Below are 20,036 nucleotides of genomic sequence, written 5' to 3' on the forward strand. Positions count from 1 at the left end.
TGGCTCTCCTTTTGCAATTTGCACAAAACTCCTATTCGTCCCTCTTGACAGTCAGACCTCAGGCAAATACCTCCCCATAGAACTAACTACGGCAAAGAAACTTTAACCCATCGGTTGCTAAATACTTTGAACGCCTTTTAGCGTCGAGTACAGGCATTTTTCTGTGTACCGAAGAAAACTCCGTGGCGTTTATATCAGTTGACTGATTGCACCACTTTTTATACCGCTCACTTATTGTAAGATTGTCGTGTGTCAATTTTAAGATAGAGGATGATTGCTCAATGTATGCATGTGCGGTCCAATTTGCGTTATTTCCTATTAGATCAGTTTTCAATACACTTTTTGTATTATTGCATATGTATGTCATAAACAACAGCACCGCGGTGTCGCACCAAGTGTAAAGAGTCAAGCAGCTGGTGCTGCATTTTGGTAGCACTCCCCGGTTACGTTGTACGAGCATAAAAGAGATACACTATTGAATTGAATTTTCATGCATACCATGGGACAGACAAACATTCATGTACTCACCACATCGTTGACGTGAATGTTACCCAGTGAAATCTCTGTTTCAGGCATCTGGAAAAAAAAAAAAAAACGAATGGAAGCCTGGCAGTGGTACCGGATGTCCAACGTAACCGACGCGCTCAGTAACAGCACCTGGCACAACCTCCGAAGCTTACACGTAACACAGAGAGCGTTCCGACAGTATGGTGTCGAGTTATTGAAATACAATGCCTTCGAGTTCGGGCGAGAGATTATGTTATCTGAGAAACACGTTGTTTTTATCCGAGAGTAAAGCCCCAAATGACGACACTGGTTCGCCTGCGTAGACGTCTGGGTGCGACAAAACGCGTATACGGTGACGCTGTTCACAGCCCCGACGCACTTTAAAGGGTTCTTGACGCTTTGCTGTTTACGGGCTGCGTACGCGTGATGCACTCGATAGTATTGACGAAAAAAGGAATCACTTTCTAGTTGTCGTAGATGGGAGGATAGAAACCCTCGAACACGCTTCGGCGTCGGGCGTTCACGTCAGAGCAGTGAAAGCCTCGGTCACTTCAATGGACCTTTTCCATATTCGCGTCGCCCCTGGCGGTGGAATGTCGAAGGTCGTGTCTTTCCCCTCAATAATGGTGACGCTTTACGAACTGGCACGTACGTTGCGTGGGAAAGTAGCAAAAGAAGATTGGAAGAAAAATGCGGAAAGAGTGAAAGCGCATTGTACTGATTACCAGATCTCAAGCGTCCGCGTAACCTTGAAACCGATTATCTCCTCACAATGAACATGACAGTCGACCGCAGGTGGGTCCATGGCGATGTTTTCCGCTCAAAGATGGCGGACTCAAGGGCTGGGCATGCGCATACGTGTTGTCGAAAATGGTCCATTGGTTCTCGGGAGCGCGTGACGTCTTTCGCAGCCACGTGACTGGCGCAGGTGTCTGCTTCAATGGCACGGCACCCACGCGTTTCGGATACTACCACCTGCTGTGAAGTCTGAGGTTTCTGCTGGGTTTTGTGGCGTACGAATGTCGGCACAGTCCTCCTTGAAGTCAGCCCAGGAAGCATACTAACCCCCTATTCCCTACTCTTTCCAGCTGTCCTCTCCCCATCTGTTCGCGTCTGTACGCCGCCCATAGACACAGTTCCTTCGCGGCGCTAATTCTGGTTTGCCCCCAAGCTTGGAATGCAGCTTCACATTGACGTAAATAACCGCCATCTACATTTAAATGACATGGCTCAATGCGAAGTGTACCAACTTTTTAACACACTTCATGTTACACAGAAGAGATGAGGCTACACGTCTTATCGGCATGTCGTATTTAGCGACTTGAAAAGTGGACCACGTGCCAAGAATTATGGGTGGTTCCTCACACTCTGCGGTTAGACAGGTTTTGAATGATCCTGTGAGGCAATAACCATTGAACCATTCACGCTGTCGCGCTGCCACCCAGGTCGATCCAGTGCTTATTGAGAGTTCACATGTGTTTATTGATTTATTTGGTATATGGGTTGCAAGCCCTGTTTGGAGCATTACGTAACGGAGGTGGCATGTGCACGCTTACACTCACAGAACTCAGAGGACGCAGAAATAAGACAAACCAACAGTGCAGGGTAGGTTATAGTAAAGTCGTAAAACACGTTCAAATAAGGTTATTCGAGCGCAGAGAGGTGACTCAAACAATACAAAGTCGCATAACTTGGTTACAACAAACAGTGGATAGGTAGAAACTTAACAATATATAGAAGCACCTAACCAATACAAAGCACTACAGTGGATCAGTCGATGCCATTACGAAGGAAACGCTGGTTATGCCGCTTTTAAACGTTATACGCCGGATGGTGCTACACGTGCATGTCCCGCATAACTTTGAATTTGCAACTTGAAATTGTTTATTTTCGGGTTGAGTGGACTGAGGGTCTTTGAAGCAAAAGGCATCAGCCTTTAGCGTTTTAGCGTTAGTCGACAAAAGGCATCTACAGTGACGGCGAACGTAAGGAAAAGTAAAACACAACGAGTTTGGATTTGTAAGGGTGTTTGGATTGTTCTGCGTAACTACGAAACTAATACGCATTTTTGTACGAGTCTTTCATGTAAAGGCGTACGGGTGCGTGATGTTGGGAGCAGCGAGCCATGTGTAAGGTAAGGTGGTGCAATATGAGACTCTGGGCAAGACGCAACATTTTTTGCTCGATGCCGCCTCTCTCAGAAGCGCGTTTCTCCGTGCGGTTGAAATTTAACTCACAGGTGTTCTGCATATCCCCTTTATTGCACTTGAGAATTGTCCGGATTGGTGTATATGCGTTGAAGAATAAAAAAAATCCAGTTATTTCTGCCTCGAATGTAAAGACGCACCAAAAAGCTGCGGTTTTCTGTAGTCCTTTTTCTTGTCCCTTATGAAAATGGCCTATAGACTATGTACATAGCACCTATATATTCCTATATCATTATATGTGCTTGCTATGCCTATGGCCAAAAATGTATAAAAATTGTACACAGAAGTCTATACACATACACGGCTAAAAATGTATAATTGTGTACAGAAATATATATATATATATATATATATAAAGTAAAAAAATAGCCGAAGCTCTGTAGCTGCACGTTGAGCATATGTTTACAATTTGATCGTGCACTCCCAGCCAAGGACAGCTGTTTCGCTCTACTTGGAGCTCGTCAGCCTGGCGTAGGGAAGTGACACGATCTTGGGTCGGCACAACAGTGCGTCTCGGCGAGACGTCAATGTTCCACGGTGACGACGCCACCTGTGGAGGCCGCAGTGCAAGCCAGCAAGTACACATAAAAAGTAAAAAAATAGCCGAAGCTCTGTAGCTGCACGTTGAGCATATGTTTACAATTTGATCGTGCACTCCCAGCCAAGGACAGCTGTTTCGCTCTACTTGGAGCTCGTCAGCCTGGCGTAGGGAAGTGACACGATCTTGGGTCGGCACAACAGTGCGTCTCGGCGAGACATCAATCTTCGGCTATTTTTTTACTTTTTATGTGTACTTGCTGGCTTGCACTGCGGCCTCCACAGGTGGCGTCGTCACCGTGGAACATTGACGTCTCGCCGAGACGCACTGTTGTGCCGACCCAAGATCGTGTCACTTCCCTACACCAGGCTGACGAGCTCCAAGTAGAGCGAAACAGCTGTCCTTGGCTGGGAGTGCACGATCAAATTGTAAACATATGCTCAACGTGCAGCTACAGAGCTTCGGCTATTTTTTTACTTTTTATGTGTACTTGCTGGCTTGCACTGCGGCCTCCACAGGTGGCGTCGTCACCGTGGAACATTGACATCTCGCCGAGACGCACTGTTGTGCCGACCCAAGATCGTGTCACTTCCCTACGCCAGGCTGACGAGCTCCAAGTAGAGCGAAACAGCTGTCCTTGGCTGGGAGTGCACGATCAAATTGTAAACATATGCTCAACGTGCAGCTACAGAGCTTCGGCTATTTTTTTACTTTTTATGTGTACTTGCTGGCTTGCACTGCGGCCTCCACAGGTGGCGTCGTCACCGTGGAACATTGACATCTCGCCGAGACGCACTGTTGTGCCGACCCAAGATCGTGTCACTTCCCTACGCCAGGCTGACGAGCTCCAAGTAGAGCGAAACAGCTGTCCTTGGCTGGGAGTGCACGATCAAATTGTAAATATATATATATATATATATATACACTCATGGAACGATGCGACAGCACCAGAGGACACGTGTTTCGCCCTGTTTGCGGCTCGTCAGCCGCAAACACGGCGAAACACGTGTCCTCTGGTGCTGTCGCATCGTTCCATGAGAATCTGTTTCTCTACGTGCAGCCATAGAAGCCATCTTTATCTGTAAGTTTGAATTTCAAACACGTCTAGCGTCATTTACTTATTTTTCTAATGGCTTTTTCACCTCTTTATATATATATATATATATATATATATATATGTGTGTGTGTGTGTTGAATACAAAGTTGTATATAGAATGCATAAGATAAGATATAGCCATAAGATTGCATGGAGATATGTCTTTTTCACACTTCCCATGTATTCACGTCTGAACAACACATTTTCAATATTGTTAGAATGTGCTACTCTGTCACAAGCACAACATTCTCGCATGGGCAAGGAACACTACGGCAACTAAAACAATACACAGAAACTGCCTGTAGTTTGACAATGTCGTCCTCACGTGCCTTTTTAATAATTTTGTGTCTCACAAAATGTGTACTCGTGTGCTTGTTCAGCAGTTTGTGTGCCCGCTGAATATGTGTCCCTTTGTTGGTGCGCACTACATTGCCCCGCCGGTGAGGAGTGACATGGCACATGGCACCGCGTATTCTTCCGCAGAGCTCTCCTTGCTTTCACGCCCGTTATCTGCGTTGCACCTCGTCGTTGACAAGGATGACAACCGTGCTTTTCTCTGGGTTTAATGTTTTATTAAATACAAGAAAGGTAGGTCAACCTAGCTGTGATGCATCGTACGACACCGACGTTTTACTAGTATTTGAGCATGAAGTACGTTCATTTGCAGACATTCGTGGACGCATTGCAAATGGCGGCAGACGAGGATCGGATACATGGGTGAAGGGACGGCGTACATAACAAGTGAGGCTAATTGTATCCTTTTAGAGTTTCAAAATGGTATACCGTACAAGCTTTGTGTGATACAAGCTTTGTAGAATGCGAGACGGCTGCGAGCTGGTATTAATGCGTGGTTCACACTACAACTTCTCTCCGTTGCGGTTACGGTGCGGATCCAGTGCGGAGGCGGCTGTCGTACGACACGCTGTTCAGACATATGCGTTCTTGATACGTCAAACGCTTGTGGTTGACCAATCACGTCTCCACTCCACCACGTCTCCATTCCACAGGCAGCCATGAACGGGCAACGTGATGTGGTCGGCGAAACTTTGAATCTCTGAATGAATCTCTGTACTCGGCTCGGCGTGGGTCGTAGAGCCACGGGTATTTCTCGACCTCTGAAATTAGAGCTTCTTGTTTTGCCAACGTGCTTTCACCGGAGGCAGCCATGTTGGAAAAGCACGCGACAGCACAGCAGTGATGCGCTTGCGCGGAGCGCGTTCTCTCATTGGTCAGCTGCATCTCCGCAGGTAGCCCGTACCGCATGGACTTCGGTCGAGCTCAACTCACGTTGTCATGACAACCGTGTCGCGCCGCATCCGTAACGCATGAAAATGCAACAGTGGGAACCAGGCATAATGCGTGGTTCACACTACAACTTCTCTCCGTTGCGGTTACGGTGCGGATCCAGTGCGGAGGCGGCTGTCGTACGACACGCTGTTCAGACATATGCGTTCTTGATACGTCAAACGCTTGTGGTTGACCAATCACGTCTCCACTCCAACACGTCTCCATTCCACAGGCAGCCATGAACGGGCAACGTGATGTGGTCGGCGAAACTTTGAGATGTATTGAAGCGTATCTGCGTCATACAGAGCGCGTAAACTGGCCACTTGTTGTTCAAATGGCAGCAGCAGCGCTTCTGCTGAAAAGAAGGAAAAAACGACGACGACAGTGGGTTCGCCAAATACTACAGGAACGTGCCGTGCACGGGGAGTTTGCGCGGAGCGTGTTCGCTCATTGGTCAGCTGCATCTCCGCAGGTAGCCCGTACCGCATGGAGTTCGGTCGAGCTCAACTCTTGCGGTGCGTGTGCTTTTCGGAGTGTCGTGCTTCGTTGTCATGACAACCGTGTCGCGCCGCATCCGTAACGCATGAAAATGCAACAGTGTGAACCAAGCATGATGCGCTTGCGCGGAGCACGTTTGCTCATTGGTCAGCTGCATCTCCGCAGGTAGCCCGTACCGCATGGAGTTCGGTCGAGCTCAACTCTTGCGGTGCGTGTGCTTTTCGGAGTGTCGTGCTTCGTTGTCATGACAACCGTGTCGCGCCGCATCCGTAACGCATGAAAATGCAACAGTGTGAACCAAGCATGATGCGCTTGCGCGGAGCACGTTTGCTCATTGGTCAGCTGCATCTCCGCAGGTAGCCCGTACCGCATGGAGTTCGGTCGAGCTCAACTCTTGCGGTGCGTGTGCTTTTCGGAGTGTCGTGCTTCGTTGTCATGACAACCGTGTCGCGCCGCATCCGTAACGCATGAAAATGCAACAGTGTGAACCAAGCATGATGCGCTTGCGCGGAGCACGTTTGCTCATTGGTCAGCTGCATCTCCGCAGGTAGCCCGTACCGCATGGAGTTCGGTCGAGCTCAACTCTTGCGGTGCGTGTGCTTTTCGGAGTGTCGTGCTTCGTTGTCATGACAACCGTGTCGCGCCGCATCCGTAACGCATGAAAATGCAACAGTGTGAACCAAGCATGATGCGCTTGCGCGGAGCACGTTTGCTCATTGGTCAGCTGCATCTCCGCAGGTAGCCCGTACCGCATGGAGTTCGGTCGAGCTCAACTCTTGCGGTGCGTGTGCTTTTCGGAGTGTCGTGCTTCGTTGTCATGACAACCGTGTCGCGCCGCATCCGTAACGCATGAAAATGCAACAGTGTGAACCAAGCATGATGCGCTTGCGCGGAGCACGTTTGCTCATTGGTCAGCTGCATCTCCGCAGGTAGCCCGTACCGCATGGAGTTCGGTCGAGCTCAACTCTTGCGGTGCGTGTGCTTTTCGGAGTGTCGTGCTTCGTTGTCATGACAACCGTGTCGCGCCGCATCCGTAACGCATGAAAATGCAACAGTGTGAACCAAGCATGATGCGCTTGCGCGGAGCACGTTTGCTCATTGGTCAGCTGCATCTCCGCAGGTAGCCCGTACCGCATGGAGTTCGGTCGAGCTCAACTCTTGCGGTGCGTGTGCTTTTCGGAGTGTCGTGCTTCGTTGTCATGACAACCGTGTCGCGCCGCATCCGTAACGCATGAAAATGCAACAGTGTGAACCAAGCATGATGCGCTTGCGCGGAGCACGTTTGCTCATTGGTCAGCTGCATCTCCGCAGGTAGCCCGTACCGCATGGAGTTCGGTCGAGCTCAACTCTTGCGGTGCGTGTGCTTTTCGGAGTGTCGTGCTTCGTTGTCATGACAACCGTGTCGCGCCGCATCCGTAACGCATGAAAATGCAACAGTGTGAACCAAGCATAACTTCGGTTTCTTTGCTGAGAGTTCTCCGTCTCAACGGTCACTCATGTGGGCAAAATTGCAACTGCTTCTTACATCGAAGCGTGTCTGGTGTCACATCCTTCGACAATCGTTCGACGTCCATTTCGTCTGAGGAACTGTCGTGTTCGTCACTAAGGATGGTCTTGATGGAGCTTTGCGGTGACCGTCTGTTTGAAGTTTCGGAGACTGCCTGGTGCACATTGGATGAGTTGTGTGTCCGTGCAACGTGTTCCATATGTTCCATATGTGTGCGTTGGCGTTAAGTGAACTGTGTATGAATTCTATTAAGCAAATAATGATGTACTGGATGCCAGATTAAAGGTATGTGCACGCCAATAAAATTTAGTGTTACGTGTTCGATGGCCGTGGGGCATTTACTTTATTTTATGTTATTATTATTATTATTATTTTGTTTTTGTGTAACGCGACTGCCTGTGGGGGAACTCTACGGGCACAGCTCATCTGAATCAGAAATTGGATACACATACGCACGAAGACAGAAAAAGAGACATGTACTATCAATAGATAATCTTAACGTCAGAGTTCAATACACTTTGTCTAGAGAACTGTGTGTACCTTTGTATAAGGGTGAGTGTATACAAAGTGTATACAATTAGTCCAAAATAGCTATAAGAAATGCATAAGTCTATACACCAAGGTGTATACAAATACTATATTTTATTTGAATAGAATTCTATAAAATTACCATAAGCCATTTTCATAAGGGCCGGGCAAGACGCGACAACTTAATGTGATTTAAATTTAATACAATTAAAATTTAATGTAATTTAGAAGCCGATAGGTCAACTATTAGGTTGATTTATGCTTGTTCCGCAGATATTTATTTTTTGCATATATTGCCTAGGATTTTCCAGCAAATGTTCCTGTTTCTAGCGACCAGCGATATATCAGACTGGCTGTGCATTGCTTGCAAAGGACAGTGGAGCAAAATAGCACCAGGTTTTACGTGGTTTTATTGCACATCATGTGGGCGGTGGACTGAATGGGGCTGTGTAGGGGGCAGTGGCCCACGGGCTTTACTTTGTCTGCTTGGATTGCGCACACTAATTTGTATAGTTCATTACCTCGGCGTTCTCTCATCTCGCCCCACGCGGTGTCTCGTCTTGCCCCGAGGGTTGAGGCAAGATCAAGCAATCTGCATTTTTTTAAATTTCTTGTTCTCTCTTTATTGTAGACAGGCTACGTCGGTTATGCAATAATAGGTCCGAACCCACGAGAATGTGCCGATGACTAGTTTTTTGAAAAACACGAAAAATATAGATGGGTAGAAATCCAGCGAACCGGTAGAATGTAAGGGAGTTGCCTCAGGACAGAAGCCGCCGATATTTCGAACAGAGACTGTTCTTCTTCTGGGCACCGTCCTCATCATGATGATCCTCATCATGAATGATGAGGACGGTGCCCAGAAGAAGAACAGTCTCTGTTCGAAATATCGGCGGCTCCTGTCCTGAGGCAACTCTCTTCCTACGAAAAATATAACATTTTCACATTAAATTGCAAATTTCTGTCTTATCTTGCCCCACCTCACCCTATATCAATCGTACTAATTGTTAAACTGAAGGTTCAGAACTTTTCATAGCATTTTTTGGCAGGTTTAACGTGTGCGCTTGCTCACTCGCTGATCACCAGGCCGGCGGAGAGCTTCGATGGAGTTTCACGGACCTCCTTCTAGCCGAGCACCGTCGAGGCTACTTTGAGGCATGGGAATGATAAGGAAAGAGAGCAAAAGAAAATATAAGAGAAAGGGAGGAATTTTGGGGAAAGAGAAAAGGTGATGCCCACTCTCAAATTCTGGGGGCCGCGCCATAATAGAGATGGCAACGGCCATCCAACGCTAGGGTGCCTCAGTACTGGCGTCCTCTGTGTGAAGGGAGCTACAGTATTGAGGCTCCGTTTCCGACGCGTGAACACAACCCTGCCTCTGGGTTCCGCGAACGAAATCCAAACCTAGCAGTGACTGGTAGCAGTAGGAAGCAGAGCATCAAACCGAATTTTTTCCCCGTTGGGTTCAGGTTTGGGTCTAGACATAATGGTTCGGTTCCTGTTCAGCTCCAGGAGGACTCACATATCGGCTCCGTACCGGTTCAAGATGCTCTAAACCAGTTCCGAACCGGTTTATTGCACAAGGTATACACCGTTTTCCAGCCAGTCTCACACCCACAGCTCTTGGAGCCTTTGTTTACCGCCCACGCCAGAAAGGAGGAAAGCGATACCAGGGAGGAAGCACACGACACGTGTGCTTGGAGCACTTGCTGCTTTCCTTCAGTCTATCTTGGGCATGAAACAGTTTTCAACGTGCTCCCCTGTGCAGAAGGGACTGCGCTTTCAATTTGGCGGGGTCCACGGGAAAACTGTGCCCTAAAATAAACGGTAGGGAAGTTCCGAAAGCTTTCTGTCTCTTCGCATGTCCTAGCGTAATAGTAAATAAAGCCATCAATTTTTATATTATTACAAACTCTGTTCTATCATAAAATGGCCTTCAACGAGGTCACATTTTTACTTTACAAACGGCTCAGGTATGAGCTTCCGTATCCTTCCAACGTGCTGGCCGCAAAGCTGTGACAAAAACGCTTGTCCACAGGAAAACGAAACTATAGATCCCGGTTGTCCGACGTGTCTCCATCCATGCGGACGCACCAGCTATGCATTTCCGCTTCTATTGGAGACTCGGGTTGCGAAAAATGTCACCTTAACTGGTCACTATTTTGGAGCAGGTTGGGGCACTTAAGGTTGGTAAGATGAAAAATGGTCACTCTCAAACTCTCGATGCTTTTAAACAGGTTTCGAAACCGTAACCGAAATATTCTAAATCGGGTCGGTTCCGGTTCAGCTGCAAGATGGCGACTGCCTTTTCGGTTCGGTTCCGGTTTGGTTCCGCCAACAAATAGCGGTTCTTTCGGGTTTTTCGGTTCCGGTCCCGGTTCGGTTTGATGCTGTGGTAGAAAGTAGCACAGTGGAACGTCGGCAACGAGCCACGAACGCAATAAAGCGTCCGTGAAGTCCTGTAAATTGGTGAACGGATCTTTTGACTGTTGATGAATGCCTTGATTCAGTTCATATACAAATGACTCGTTCAGTATTCAGCAGAGCGAACGAATGCACGTTCAGTATAAATTCACTAACTACACATCACTAAATTAATTCGAGAGCGTATTTTTCTTCCGGACTCTGTGTGTGAGGTGCCTTCGTCTTGTCTACTTCGGTTGGTCCCCATTCCATAAGAAAGGGGTATCGTACAGTGTAAATCTGCTACGGCGACATGGGAGAACGACGCACGGAGCTTGTAGCAGATAGTGCGGTACCGTTCGTAACACATTAGAGATACCGCTTGTGTCATGGCGGCTTACTTGCTGATGTCCCTCCTCGCCATCTTGGTTGCTAGGTATCATGAGGGTTCTATGGTTTGAGGCTCCTGCTCTACGGCAATCATCTGGGCGCAGTAGCATTACAGTGCTTTTTCCTAAACGTTGATGATTTTTTTTTTCATTTCTTATTCCGTTATTCTGTTTCTTTTTCTTGTTAGCGCCGCGAAGCAACAGTGGCTCTGAGCGGCGTACAGATGTGGACAGATGGAGAGAGGACAGCAGGAAGGAGTCGGGGACAGAGGGGTTAGTATGTGTCCCAGGCCGACTTCAGGGGTAAATGTGCCGGCATTCATTTGGAAAGCGAGCCGGAAACCCACGGAGAACCTCATGCAGCACAGCCGGTGCCGGGATTCGAACCCGTCTCACCTTCTCATCCCGGCGTGGCTGTTATTCTCAAAGCACCTGATAACGCACTGACATCGCGGGCAAGAGATGCAGCGACAAGATTGATCTAAACCGCTCCATGCAATCGAACTTCACGTCCCTTCTATTACGCTGCATGCAGTAGGAGAATCGTCGCAGATATACTATATTAAATCTGTCGAGAGCCCCCCAAGGCACGCTTATGGCAGAAAATGCATTTCTACTTACTTGGAGGTAGAAGTATTTACAGGCAACGACAGCAAGCGCAAGTAGTTTTGTGGTCTTTCTGTACGAGATAGGCGGAGCGCACAGCCAGTGACCCTTATCTACGGGATTATTGTTGCTCCTTATCAGGACCCGTGCGTATACAACTCCCAGACGTAATAGAGGAAATGAGTAAGTAATCAGGCAGACAGCAGGTGGAACTGAATAAACAAGCATATGTGAGGCGCGCGGGGTTGAGGGCGAGGTTTTGTAGATGAGGTGGTGTCCCTCTACATGAGTCCTGACCGGCGATGATGGAATGTCCCAGCGGGCAGATGGTCGTGGCCTCACGCTAGGACGGTGCCGGTAGAACTGCCGTGCCAGCGCCGTAGCGCGTGGCAGCAGAGGCACGTCTTCGTCATCACACACCGGCCGCCACATCACTCCCCCCCTCAGACGCGGAGTGGTGTAGAGCTAGCGGTTGGGGTCCGCGTCGATACATCAAGAGGAGGAAGACGGGCGACAGGTGGAACAGGGACGGCTGGTCTTGCATCTTGTGCTGAGTGGGCAGAAGTGGCGGGCTGAACGGTGCGGACAAGAGCTGGCCGGGAGGGTTCCAGGGGCGGGCCAAAGCGGAGAGCATGCATGTAGGCCGAAGTGATAAGAGAGTGGGGCGACAGAACCGCGACCGGTTCGTGAGCGTTGAGCTCGTAGTGTTGTCACCACGGAGAGTGCCGGGGAGGGAGGACCATCGTGAAGCACGTGGAGACCGGGAGTAAACTCACTGTGGCCTCTGTGCGTGACCGCGGTGGAACGTTGGTCCTGGTGCCCCTTGACCGAAATTGGATGGACTGGACTGCCACTATGTTGCACAGAAGCCTGGTGGGAAGGCGAGGCGGGCAGGGTTCCTTGACCGCTGGCGTAGCAGATGCGGGTGGTGCGGTCGACAGCGGCGTACCGCGACCGGTACAGGAGCGTGATGCTCGGGAAGGTGCCGCTGGTGGTAGCCCGAGGAGTGCCATCGTGAAGCGTGTGGCGACGTGACGCAGAGTGCGAGACCATGGCGACGTGATCTGGGTAGATGGGTAAGGTGGGTAGGACCATGGTGTGGCGCGGTCGGGCGTTGCGATGAGTGGAGCCGCGGTGAATTGACGTCGTCGCCTAGCGGTTCCTCGGTAGAACGTTGCACCGTACCTTCGGAGGTGGGCTTGCAGTAATTTGGGATGGTGCTTGGCCGAATTATGCCGAACATGGTGTTCGTTGTTCGGGTCACCAAATGTAGAGGAGGTGGTGTCCCTCTACATGAGTCCTGACCGGCGATGATGGAATGTCCCAGCGGGCAGATGGTCGTGGCCTCACGCTAGGACGGTGCCGGTAGAACTGCCGTGCCAGCGCCGTAGCGCGTGGCAGCAGAGGCACGTCTTCGTCATCACACACCGGCCGCCACAGTTTCACGCCCTCATGAATGAAAATAAAATGAAATAAGATGAAGCTCCCTCTCGTCCTGAGGCCCTTCCACAGAAGAACAGTCGCTGTTCGAAATAGCTGTGGATCGCGTCCTGATGGACTACCCTTGACATTTCCTTACCCGCGAACCCGTTCGCTGCCGGTTCCTTACCCGTTCGCTGGATTTCTTTCACGTACAGTACTCCGTCTTGTTTTGTGTTGCTAAAAACACTAAATGTTAGGTGTCTTCGAACACTGTTTGGACAGTGTCTTTAAGCTAACCGACGCTCCCGTGAGGGAGGCGGGGTATATAAGTTCAATGAACAGGAGGTGGCATCCACGCAGGGAGAGGTCAGCCAAACCCATGTCGGCTTGCTACGTCCTGATGGAGCAAAAGAAGAAAAAGAAAACGGCCGGCTCCGTCGCAGTGGAGGCGAGCGCCCATGGGCTAGATTTTGAACTTTTCGCTATCCCGTAACACTTGCTAAACGCTCGTGTTCCCCGGTTGATGGCCAATGCGCGTGACGGAATGAATGCGCAAATTTTGAAAAATAGCTGTAACTAACGCTATGTGCAGATCAAGATTGAGCCCCATGGCCGCGTTTCTGAGGTTACAGCGTAACCCTCAGCTGGGTGTCCTGTAGGTATTGCAGGAGAGCCCTTGTAATGGCTCCTTGCCGTTGGCGTGCGACGCGGCCGAGAAGCACGGCTAGTGAGAGCGAACCGTGTCCCAGGCGTTGGAGACGAGCGGCGAGGACAGCGCGGTCTGCAGAGTACTCCGGGCAGGTTAGTAGGAGGTGCGGAGTTGTCCATTACGGTATGGAGCATCAACCGACCCAAGTTTTAAAGTGGTCGCTACCGCAGCGTGCGTTGCCCTCATAGTACAATTTGTTTGCTGTTATGATCAGGCGTCGGAACCAGACCTGGGCCCGAACCGACTTTTTTTTTTCTGCCGGTGAACTGAAACCGACCTGAACCGCAATAAATCGCAAGCTTCTATGGGTTCCCCGAACGGCTCAGGTGGAATGTTCGCTTCAGAGAGCCAGTCACCACTGTAATGGCTCCACAAGGTGTTGAGAATCTTATTCGAAAGTAAGTCTAATACTTTCATTGGACGAATCCACGCGCTAAGCTATGGTTCAATGCGACACTGGTTTCGTTTCAGTGCACCAAGTTTCTTGACTAAAGATGGCTGTTTATCATCATGGGCTTAGATTTTTCGGGGCACCTTTCGTCAAGCCTTGGCCCTAATAAGTATGCATCGCTCAGAAGTGAAAATATGAACGTAGCACCAGTTACTGACTCGTTCGTGACCAAACTCATTCGTGGGAATGTGTAGTATACCGGGAAGTAAAAAAAAGAAAAAAAACGAGAAGAAGGAATGACTGGCTCGATTCGTTTTGAATTTTGAGCCGAATTTAAACCGGTTCAAATCGATTCTGTCTTTATTTTTTCTCAGCTCTATACCCGAACTTGAACTTCTATACCAAGCAGCGCAAGTCTTACGGCTACCAAGTCGTCCACACGTCCCACAGGGGCGCGAAAAATACAGTAGAACGCAGTGTCGTGCTTGACGCCATGGTACGTCATCAAGTGACACTAAACACGGCGATGCTGATGACACACCCGCTCGCTAAAGTCAAATACATATGAGGATACATTAAAACAAAAAATACGTAACTTGCAAGTTGATGATTTCAAGTTGAGCTTCATGTTCATTTTTCCAAGTCTATAAGTAGCAAAGGTTGTATTACTGTTCACTCGATCTACAGTATATGTGCAGTAGTACAGTACGCGGTGTCTACTGCATCTGTAACAACTGTGTCTGTCTTGTTGTTGCACGTCTTGATGCTTATCGGTGAAAATTCCCGAGAACTCGAATGTTACCTGTCGAAATGTCGAAAGATACCTCTCTAAGCGAAAATTTTAGAAACTATGAGTTGAATTGAGTTGATAAGAAAAAAAAAACGAAAAAAAAAAACTATCGTGTGTTCAGTAGGATGTGGTTTTATGCAGACTGCAAGAATGCGCGCAAATTAACAATGTGAGGGAGAGAAATTATTTCATGGGCAAATAAGTGATCACGAGAAATAACACACGCTACTCTTTCCCAGATAGGAGATGCCGTTTACGAGCTATGCCGCACCGGACACGAGAGCATGGAACCTTGTGGCACCACTTTACGCATGGTGTCCAACACTACTATCGCAGCTAAAATGTCGGTCAATCACTGGCTATGCTATCGACGGACGACGAAGTAGACAACGCACACTAATGAATTATTTACAAAGCAACAGCAAGCCGTCTTTTCTGGCTGACTTTTGCTATCAAAGTAAAGAGATCTCTCCCTTCCTCCGCAAAAGAGTTAAAGGAGTTGACAATCCACTAAATGTATAACTCTATTTCACGCGTTGTAGTCAATGAATTCGCTACGCAGAGGTTCACATTTCTCATTTGAACTTTTCTTTTCTGTTGGATTTTGAAACCTGCATTTTTGTCTTTTTCTTCTTCTTTTTTTTCAAACCACCGTTGACGGTGGCGCCGAACAACGCCGAGAGGCATCGGCAGACAAACGCGAAGTGACGTTTTATCCGTGCACGCTTGGCCGAAGTACCCGAAGGTCACCATGGCCGTTCTCCTACGGCCGGCTCTTTTTACGGCCGCCTACGTCGTCATGGAAGTGGAATAGTAGGCGCTTCCTTTCCCCAAGATTGAAACGTCATTCTATAAACGGGCAAGGAGGTGAAAAGTTAAGAGGGACGGAGGAGGTCGCCCCGCGCGCGACGACCTGAGTTGGATTAGCTTCGTAACGCGGGATCGGAGAAACGTAGCGTTTTGATGTTCACGTTTAGTAGACATAAATCAATATTTACAACGTCGTTTCTTCAACAGTTGGGAAATGTCCCGCAGCCCCTTTAGGTCAAATTCCATTAACTCCTCGTGTGACACCGGACGTATCACATCAAGCACTAACGCTTTCGGCGACCATTTTTATAGCCCACGAGGTAAGGGTAATAGTAATTTCCCCGGGTACTAGCACCCAGCTGCTGTCATATTTATTATTCCAAGCATATGGCGCATGCGCATTGAATCAGGCACAGGCAAAGAACATCTTCAGTCCTCACTAAACAATAACAATGGAGAGTTGATTTATATTCCTCACACTTTGGTGTCTACATATGCTTCTTCATGGTGAGTAAGTGTGCATGCAAGTATGAGTGGGCGTGTGTGCTGGGCGCTGGGGGTGTATGCGTGTGCGTTGCAGAGTTTATTGCGTCGAATAAATATTCCCTTTACAAGTATGAGTGGGCCGTGACTGAATACCTTTAGAACAAAGTTTTACAAGACACAGCACTCAAGAACATATGTACATCGGTATTCTTTAATTGCGTGATCTTTCGTTGCGCAGTTTGTGAAGAAGTGCGTTCTCCACCAGAAGCCCCTGGCGTGCGATGAATGTGGATACCAGAGAACCTTAGTCATGACTGACGTGACTGCGTTACGGAATGGGGAGTAATATAAACTAGGTTATTATTTCAGAACGGTTCAAGATATCATATCGAGTGAGGTGGAGTTATATAGATAAAAGATGAAACTTTCATGTAATGCAGCACACGTCACCGGTAGTGGTGTTGGGGGATGCGGTATATTGCGTAACTCAGAGCACGAATGGCGTTGGTCGCCCAACAATACGCACCACGCAGCACAAGTCGCACCACGCATACCGGGCGCCGCATCAAAACAAGTGAGGGGTCAAACGATTCGTCTCGATGAGCTATGACAAGATTCGCACGAAAATTCACATATGGCAATCATTCTCATTTGAATGGTATAGATGAAATGGTGCGCCGAAGAGTGTATTTTCTAAAAAACATCGTCATGTGTGGGACGAAAGTACAATCAAAATCAAGCAAAACGTGGCAACAGCAGACTTGTAATGAATGTAAAAGTTTGCCCCTCATTGCCACAGAGCGTTCTAGACTTTATACAGAGAAAGAAATGGGAGATCGCTCACATTAACAGCAACGTGACATGGTCGCATTACATTACATGGTCCATTACATTGGTGTTACAGCTACAAAACGGGTCTAGATGAGTTCAACCATCGCGGATAACACGTCAGCAGTTCTACGTCAAACCCCACCAACGGCTGTGACCCCGTGCGCACCGGCTGGAAGCTATAGTGCGCCGTAATGTAGGGCCAAATAAAATCCAAACATTTGCTTCTCTGTTTCTGCAGAATCGACCATTCGTCGAAATGTATGGAACTAACCATAAACTAACCAAGGGCGTAATATAGTAGAAACATTTGCTCCTCTGTTTCTAGGAGGCCTAATGCTGGTGCCACCCAAAAGACGCGGGGAACCTATTTATAAACTCGAACTAACCTTGGTCTCGCTGCAGGCACTATAGGTCTCAACTAACCCTAAGCTAACCAACGTCGCTTCGTTCTGTGTTGCTAAGCTTAACCGTAGAATACGGATTTAATTCGTTAAAACGAGTTCGATGAGACGATTCGACATCTTGTTTTCGCCTGTGATATAATGCATTTGGTATCCGCCTTGCTTTAAAAGGGATTAGGTGAACCTGAACCCTTTTACAGAACGCAGTATGAAGCACGCAGTGTTCAGGTGCGACGCTCTGAAGCTGCGTAGGAACACAACATGGCGGCTATAACACACGCTCTCACGCTAGAGATAAGAGAAAAAAATGAACACTGAACGCCAACACTGGGCAAGTGATCAAGCTGCAAGTAACGTCTCGTCCCTGAGCACATACACTTTCGTTTTCTTTTTGAAGAAACCATGTCCTAGGAATGGTTAGCCTGGTTGCGGCAGTTCGCCCACATGATGCTGTATCAGTGTGGAATACAGTTACATTCATCCTTCTCAACCTGCATTTTCAGTTTTACAGCAAGTGGGGTAACAGACCAGTTGACAACCGGCAGCAGAAATTCCGAAACCCTTCCAGCTCTGACATCACGCTTGGCACCCCCGCCTGTAAGGCAGCCTCGGGCGTGGTCACGTGTTTTCGAGAACCAATAGCAATGACCTACGCTCTCGCTCTCCCTGATGTCACAGCTTGAGGTGAAAGATTTAACGGTTGCTATCTCATCAACTACAACACGTAGAAATACAAAACTACACAATATTCAGGAGGTAGTAGAATGCGATTCATGGAGAATACAGCCTGAGCTGCGGCCGCAAGCAAACAAGGACGACACAGACGTCCTTCACAGGACTACACAGGATTTCGTCTTTACTCGTCGTCGTGTACTTTTGTAGTCGTTACCTCCCCCTCCTCGTCTTCTTCGTAGGGGTAAGTGAGGTAAGCAAATATCCACGGCTCCTTGTTTGTTTGTTACCCAAGCTCAAACTGTGCTCTCCATGGCTCTTGTCCACAAGCTGAGTTGCGTGTATGCCATCCTGTCCGCCCGGTGAGCATAATGCAAAGAGCCACATGTACCAACATCTCACAACCGCTTTAAGCTCTGTATCACTCTAACTCAAACTCAATGAGAAACCAAGTCAGAGGAATAACTGACGAACAACAAATGGCAAATAAAATCAAACAAATAACAATAAATAAATTCAGTGTCGATGCACGGAATGAGTTAGAGAGCTGTCGAAAAGAAAGTGTCGTTTTTGCGACAGACAGGAAAAAGGCCGCCGCGTCGCACTGTGTCAACGCCACCTACACTAAACAAGGCCTGTTAAATGCCTCCTCTCCTTCCTTCGTTACGTCAACTTGTAAAATCGTGACGTCGCTTGCTTTCGCTAAGCGCCGCAGACGATTTCAAATACAGAAAGCCTGTGGCTATAGAAGTGACTGTACATGTGGATGATGGCGGCTACTTAACGCTTCACTACAGACACTGAGATCATGGCAGTGATTGGTGGAACGTTACATTGGGCGTGCCGTCTACGTTACGTCGATTATCGATCAAGCCTTGTTTGGTATAGGTGGTGTCGGCTGTGGGAAAATTAGTGGAACAATATCCTTGGCTCCCCAGGGGCCAGCGCCTAGTGTTCCATACCCAATACAGTCTTCCGATGCCTAAAAGTACAAGTACACGAGGTAGAGTCACATTTTAACACGTTGGTCACGTTTTAGGGGCGAAGGATTTCTTGAAGGTGAACCACCGTCGAATGTTTGTGAAGAGACGGTCATCTCTGAAGGTGGGACTGATGGGCACATATCGGAAGAAGGGCACCTTGTGGAGCAATGATGTGCCAGGAGGGTCATAGCACTCAGCGAGAGTACAACAGACCTGGCTCCCTTCTGAGGCGCCCTCTTCAGCGTGCTCCGTCCAGCGATGAATGCCACGCTCTTCCGCAGTTCCTTTGGGAGAGAAGTCAAAGCAGAATAAGCACATTGCTCTGATGACGTTCAAATATACAGGGCTACTCACGACAGTGTACGGGGTCTCTGAAGACGAAATGGGCAAAAACAAGTTTGAGAGCTAAACGATACGTTTAAAGAGGTAACTTTTTTTTTGGTTGCCCCGACATGTTTCGAGGCGACCAGTAGCGCTCATTGTGCTGGTTGGTCGGTTTCTTGTGTGCTTAGCGTTCTTTCGACGTGTTTATGGACGCAGCATGCGCGAACACTTTTTGTGAACATTTCCACTTGATTCTGTCATGGTCATGAGAATTAAGAAAACTCCGCTTCTCTTAACATTTCCAATCACTGTAGAAGCGTACCTACGACGTTAATTTCAAGATTACAACGACTAGTGTACTAAAGACATCCACGGAATTTCTTAGCGCGTATGCTTTGCATGTGCATCAAGTAGTAAATAAAGTACTATATTTCGTGTCACGTGATGACATCCCATACAGTAGCATATAGTAGGGAAGCAGCATGTAAAATTACGGATTGAGAAACAAGACAAAGCCCCAGTGCCAAGGACAATGAAGTACGACCATTTGCATTATGTACGACCAAACGGCCCAGTTCCTCACTTTCGTCAACATGACGAAGTTGCCGCACTTACTCACTCGTACTCTTACGAAGCAACTTCCACAAAAGT

At 48.3% G+C, this 20,036-nt stretch overlaps 2 protein-coding genes across 6 annotated transcripts in view; both read right to left on the bottom strand.

Moving 5' to 3' along the window:
• LOC135366456 (solute carrier family 23 member 2-like) overlaps positions 1 to 11,830 on the bottom strand; it is a 41,256-nt gene extending 29,426 nt beyond the window's left edge. Inside the window, exons 1-2 of one of the 4 annotated variants that reach the window (XM_064599166.1) lie at positions 11,582 to 11,830; positions 529 to 576 (exon numbers count right to left, since the gene is read on the bottom strand). In XM_064599166.1, coding sequence (XP_064455236.1) covers positions 529 to 576; positions 11,582 to 11,794 — 261 coding nt within the window. In that variant the 5' untranslated portion in view covers positions 11,795 to 11,830. Of the gene's footprint in view, positions 1 to 528; positions 577 to 640; positions 775 to 968; positions 999 to 11,581 lie in introns of those variants that run through there. The other 3 variants (XM_064599169.1, XM_064599167.1, XM_064599168.1) reach the window with 3 other exon arrangements.
• Positions 11,831 to 16,367: 4,537 nt separating this feature from the next.
• The window catches only part of LOC135366457 (solute carrier family 23 member 2-like), a 51,613-nt gene continuing 47,944 nt past the window's right edge, over positions 16,368 to 20,036 (bottom strand). For both annotated transcript variants that reach the window (XM_064599171.1, XM_064599170.1), the window contains exon 11: positions 16,368 to 19,345. In XM_064599171.1, the coding sequence (XP_064455241.1) occupies positions 19,107 to 19,345 (239 nt within the window). In that variant the 3' untranslated portion in view covers positions 16,368 to 19,106. The remainder of the gene's footprint in view (positions 19,346 to 20,036) is intronic.

Source organism: Ornithodoros turicata, chromosome 8 (genome assembly GCF_037126465.1).
Source record: "Ornithodoros turicata isolate Travis chromosome 8, ASM3712646v1, whole genome shotgun sequence".
NCBI lineage: Eukaryota > Metazoa > Arthropoda > Arachnida > Ixodida > Argasidae > Ornithodoros > Ornithodoros turicata.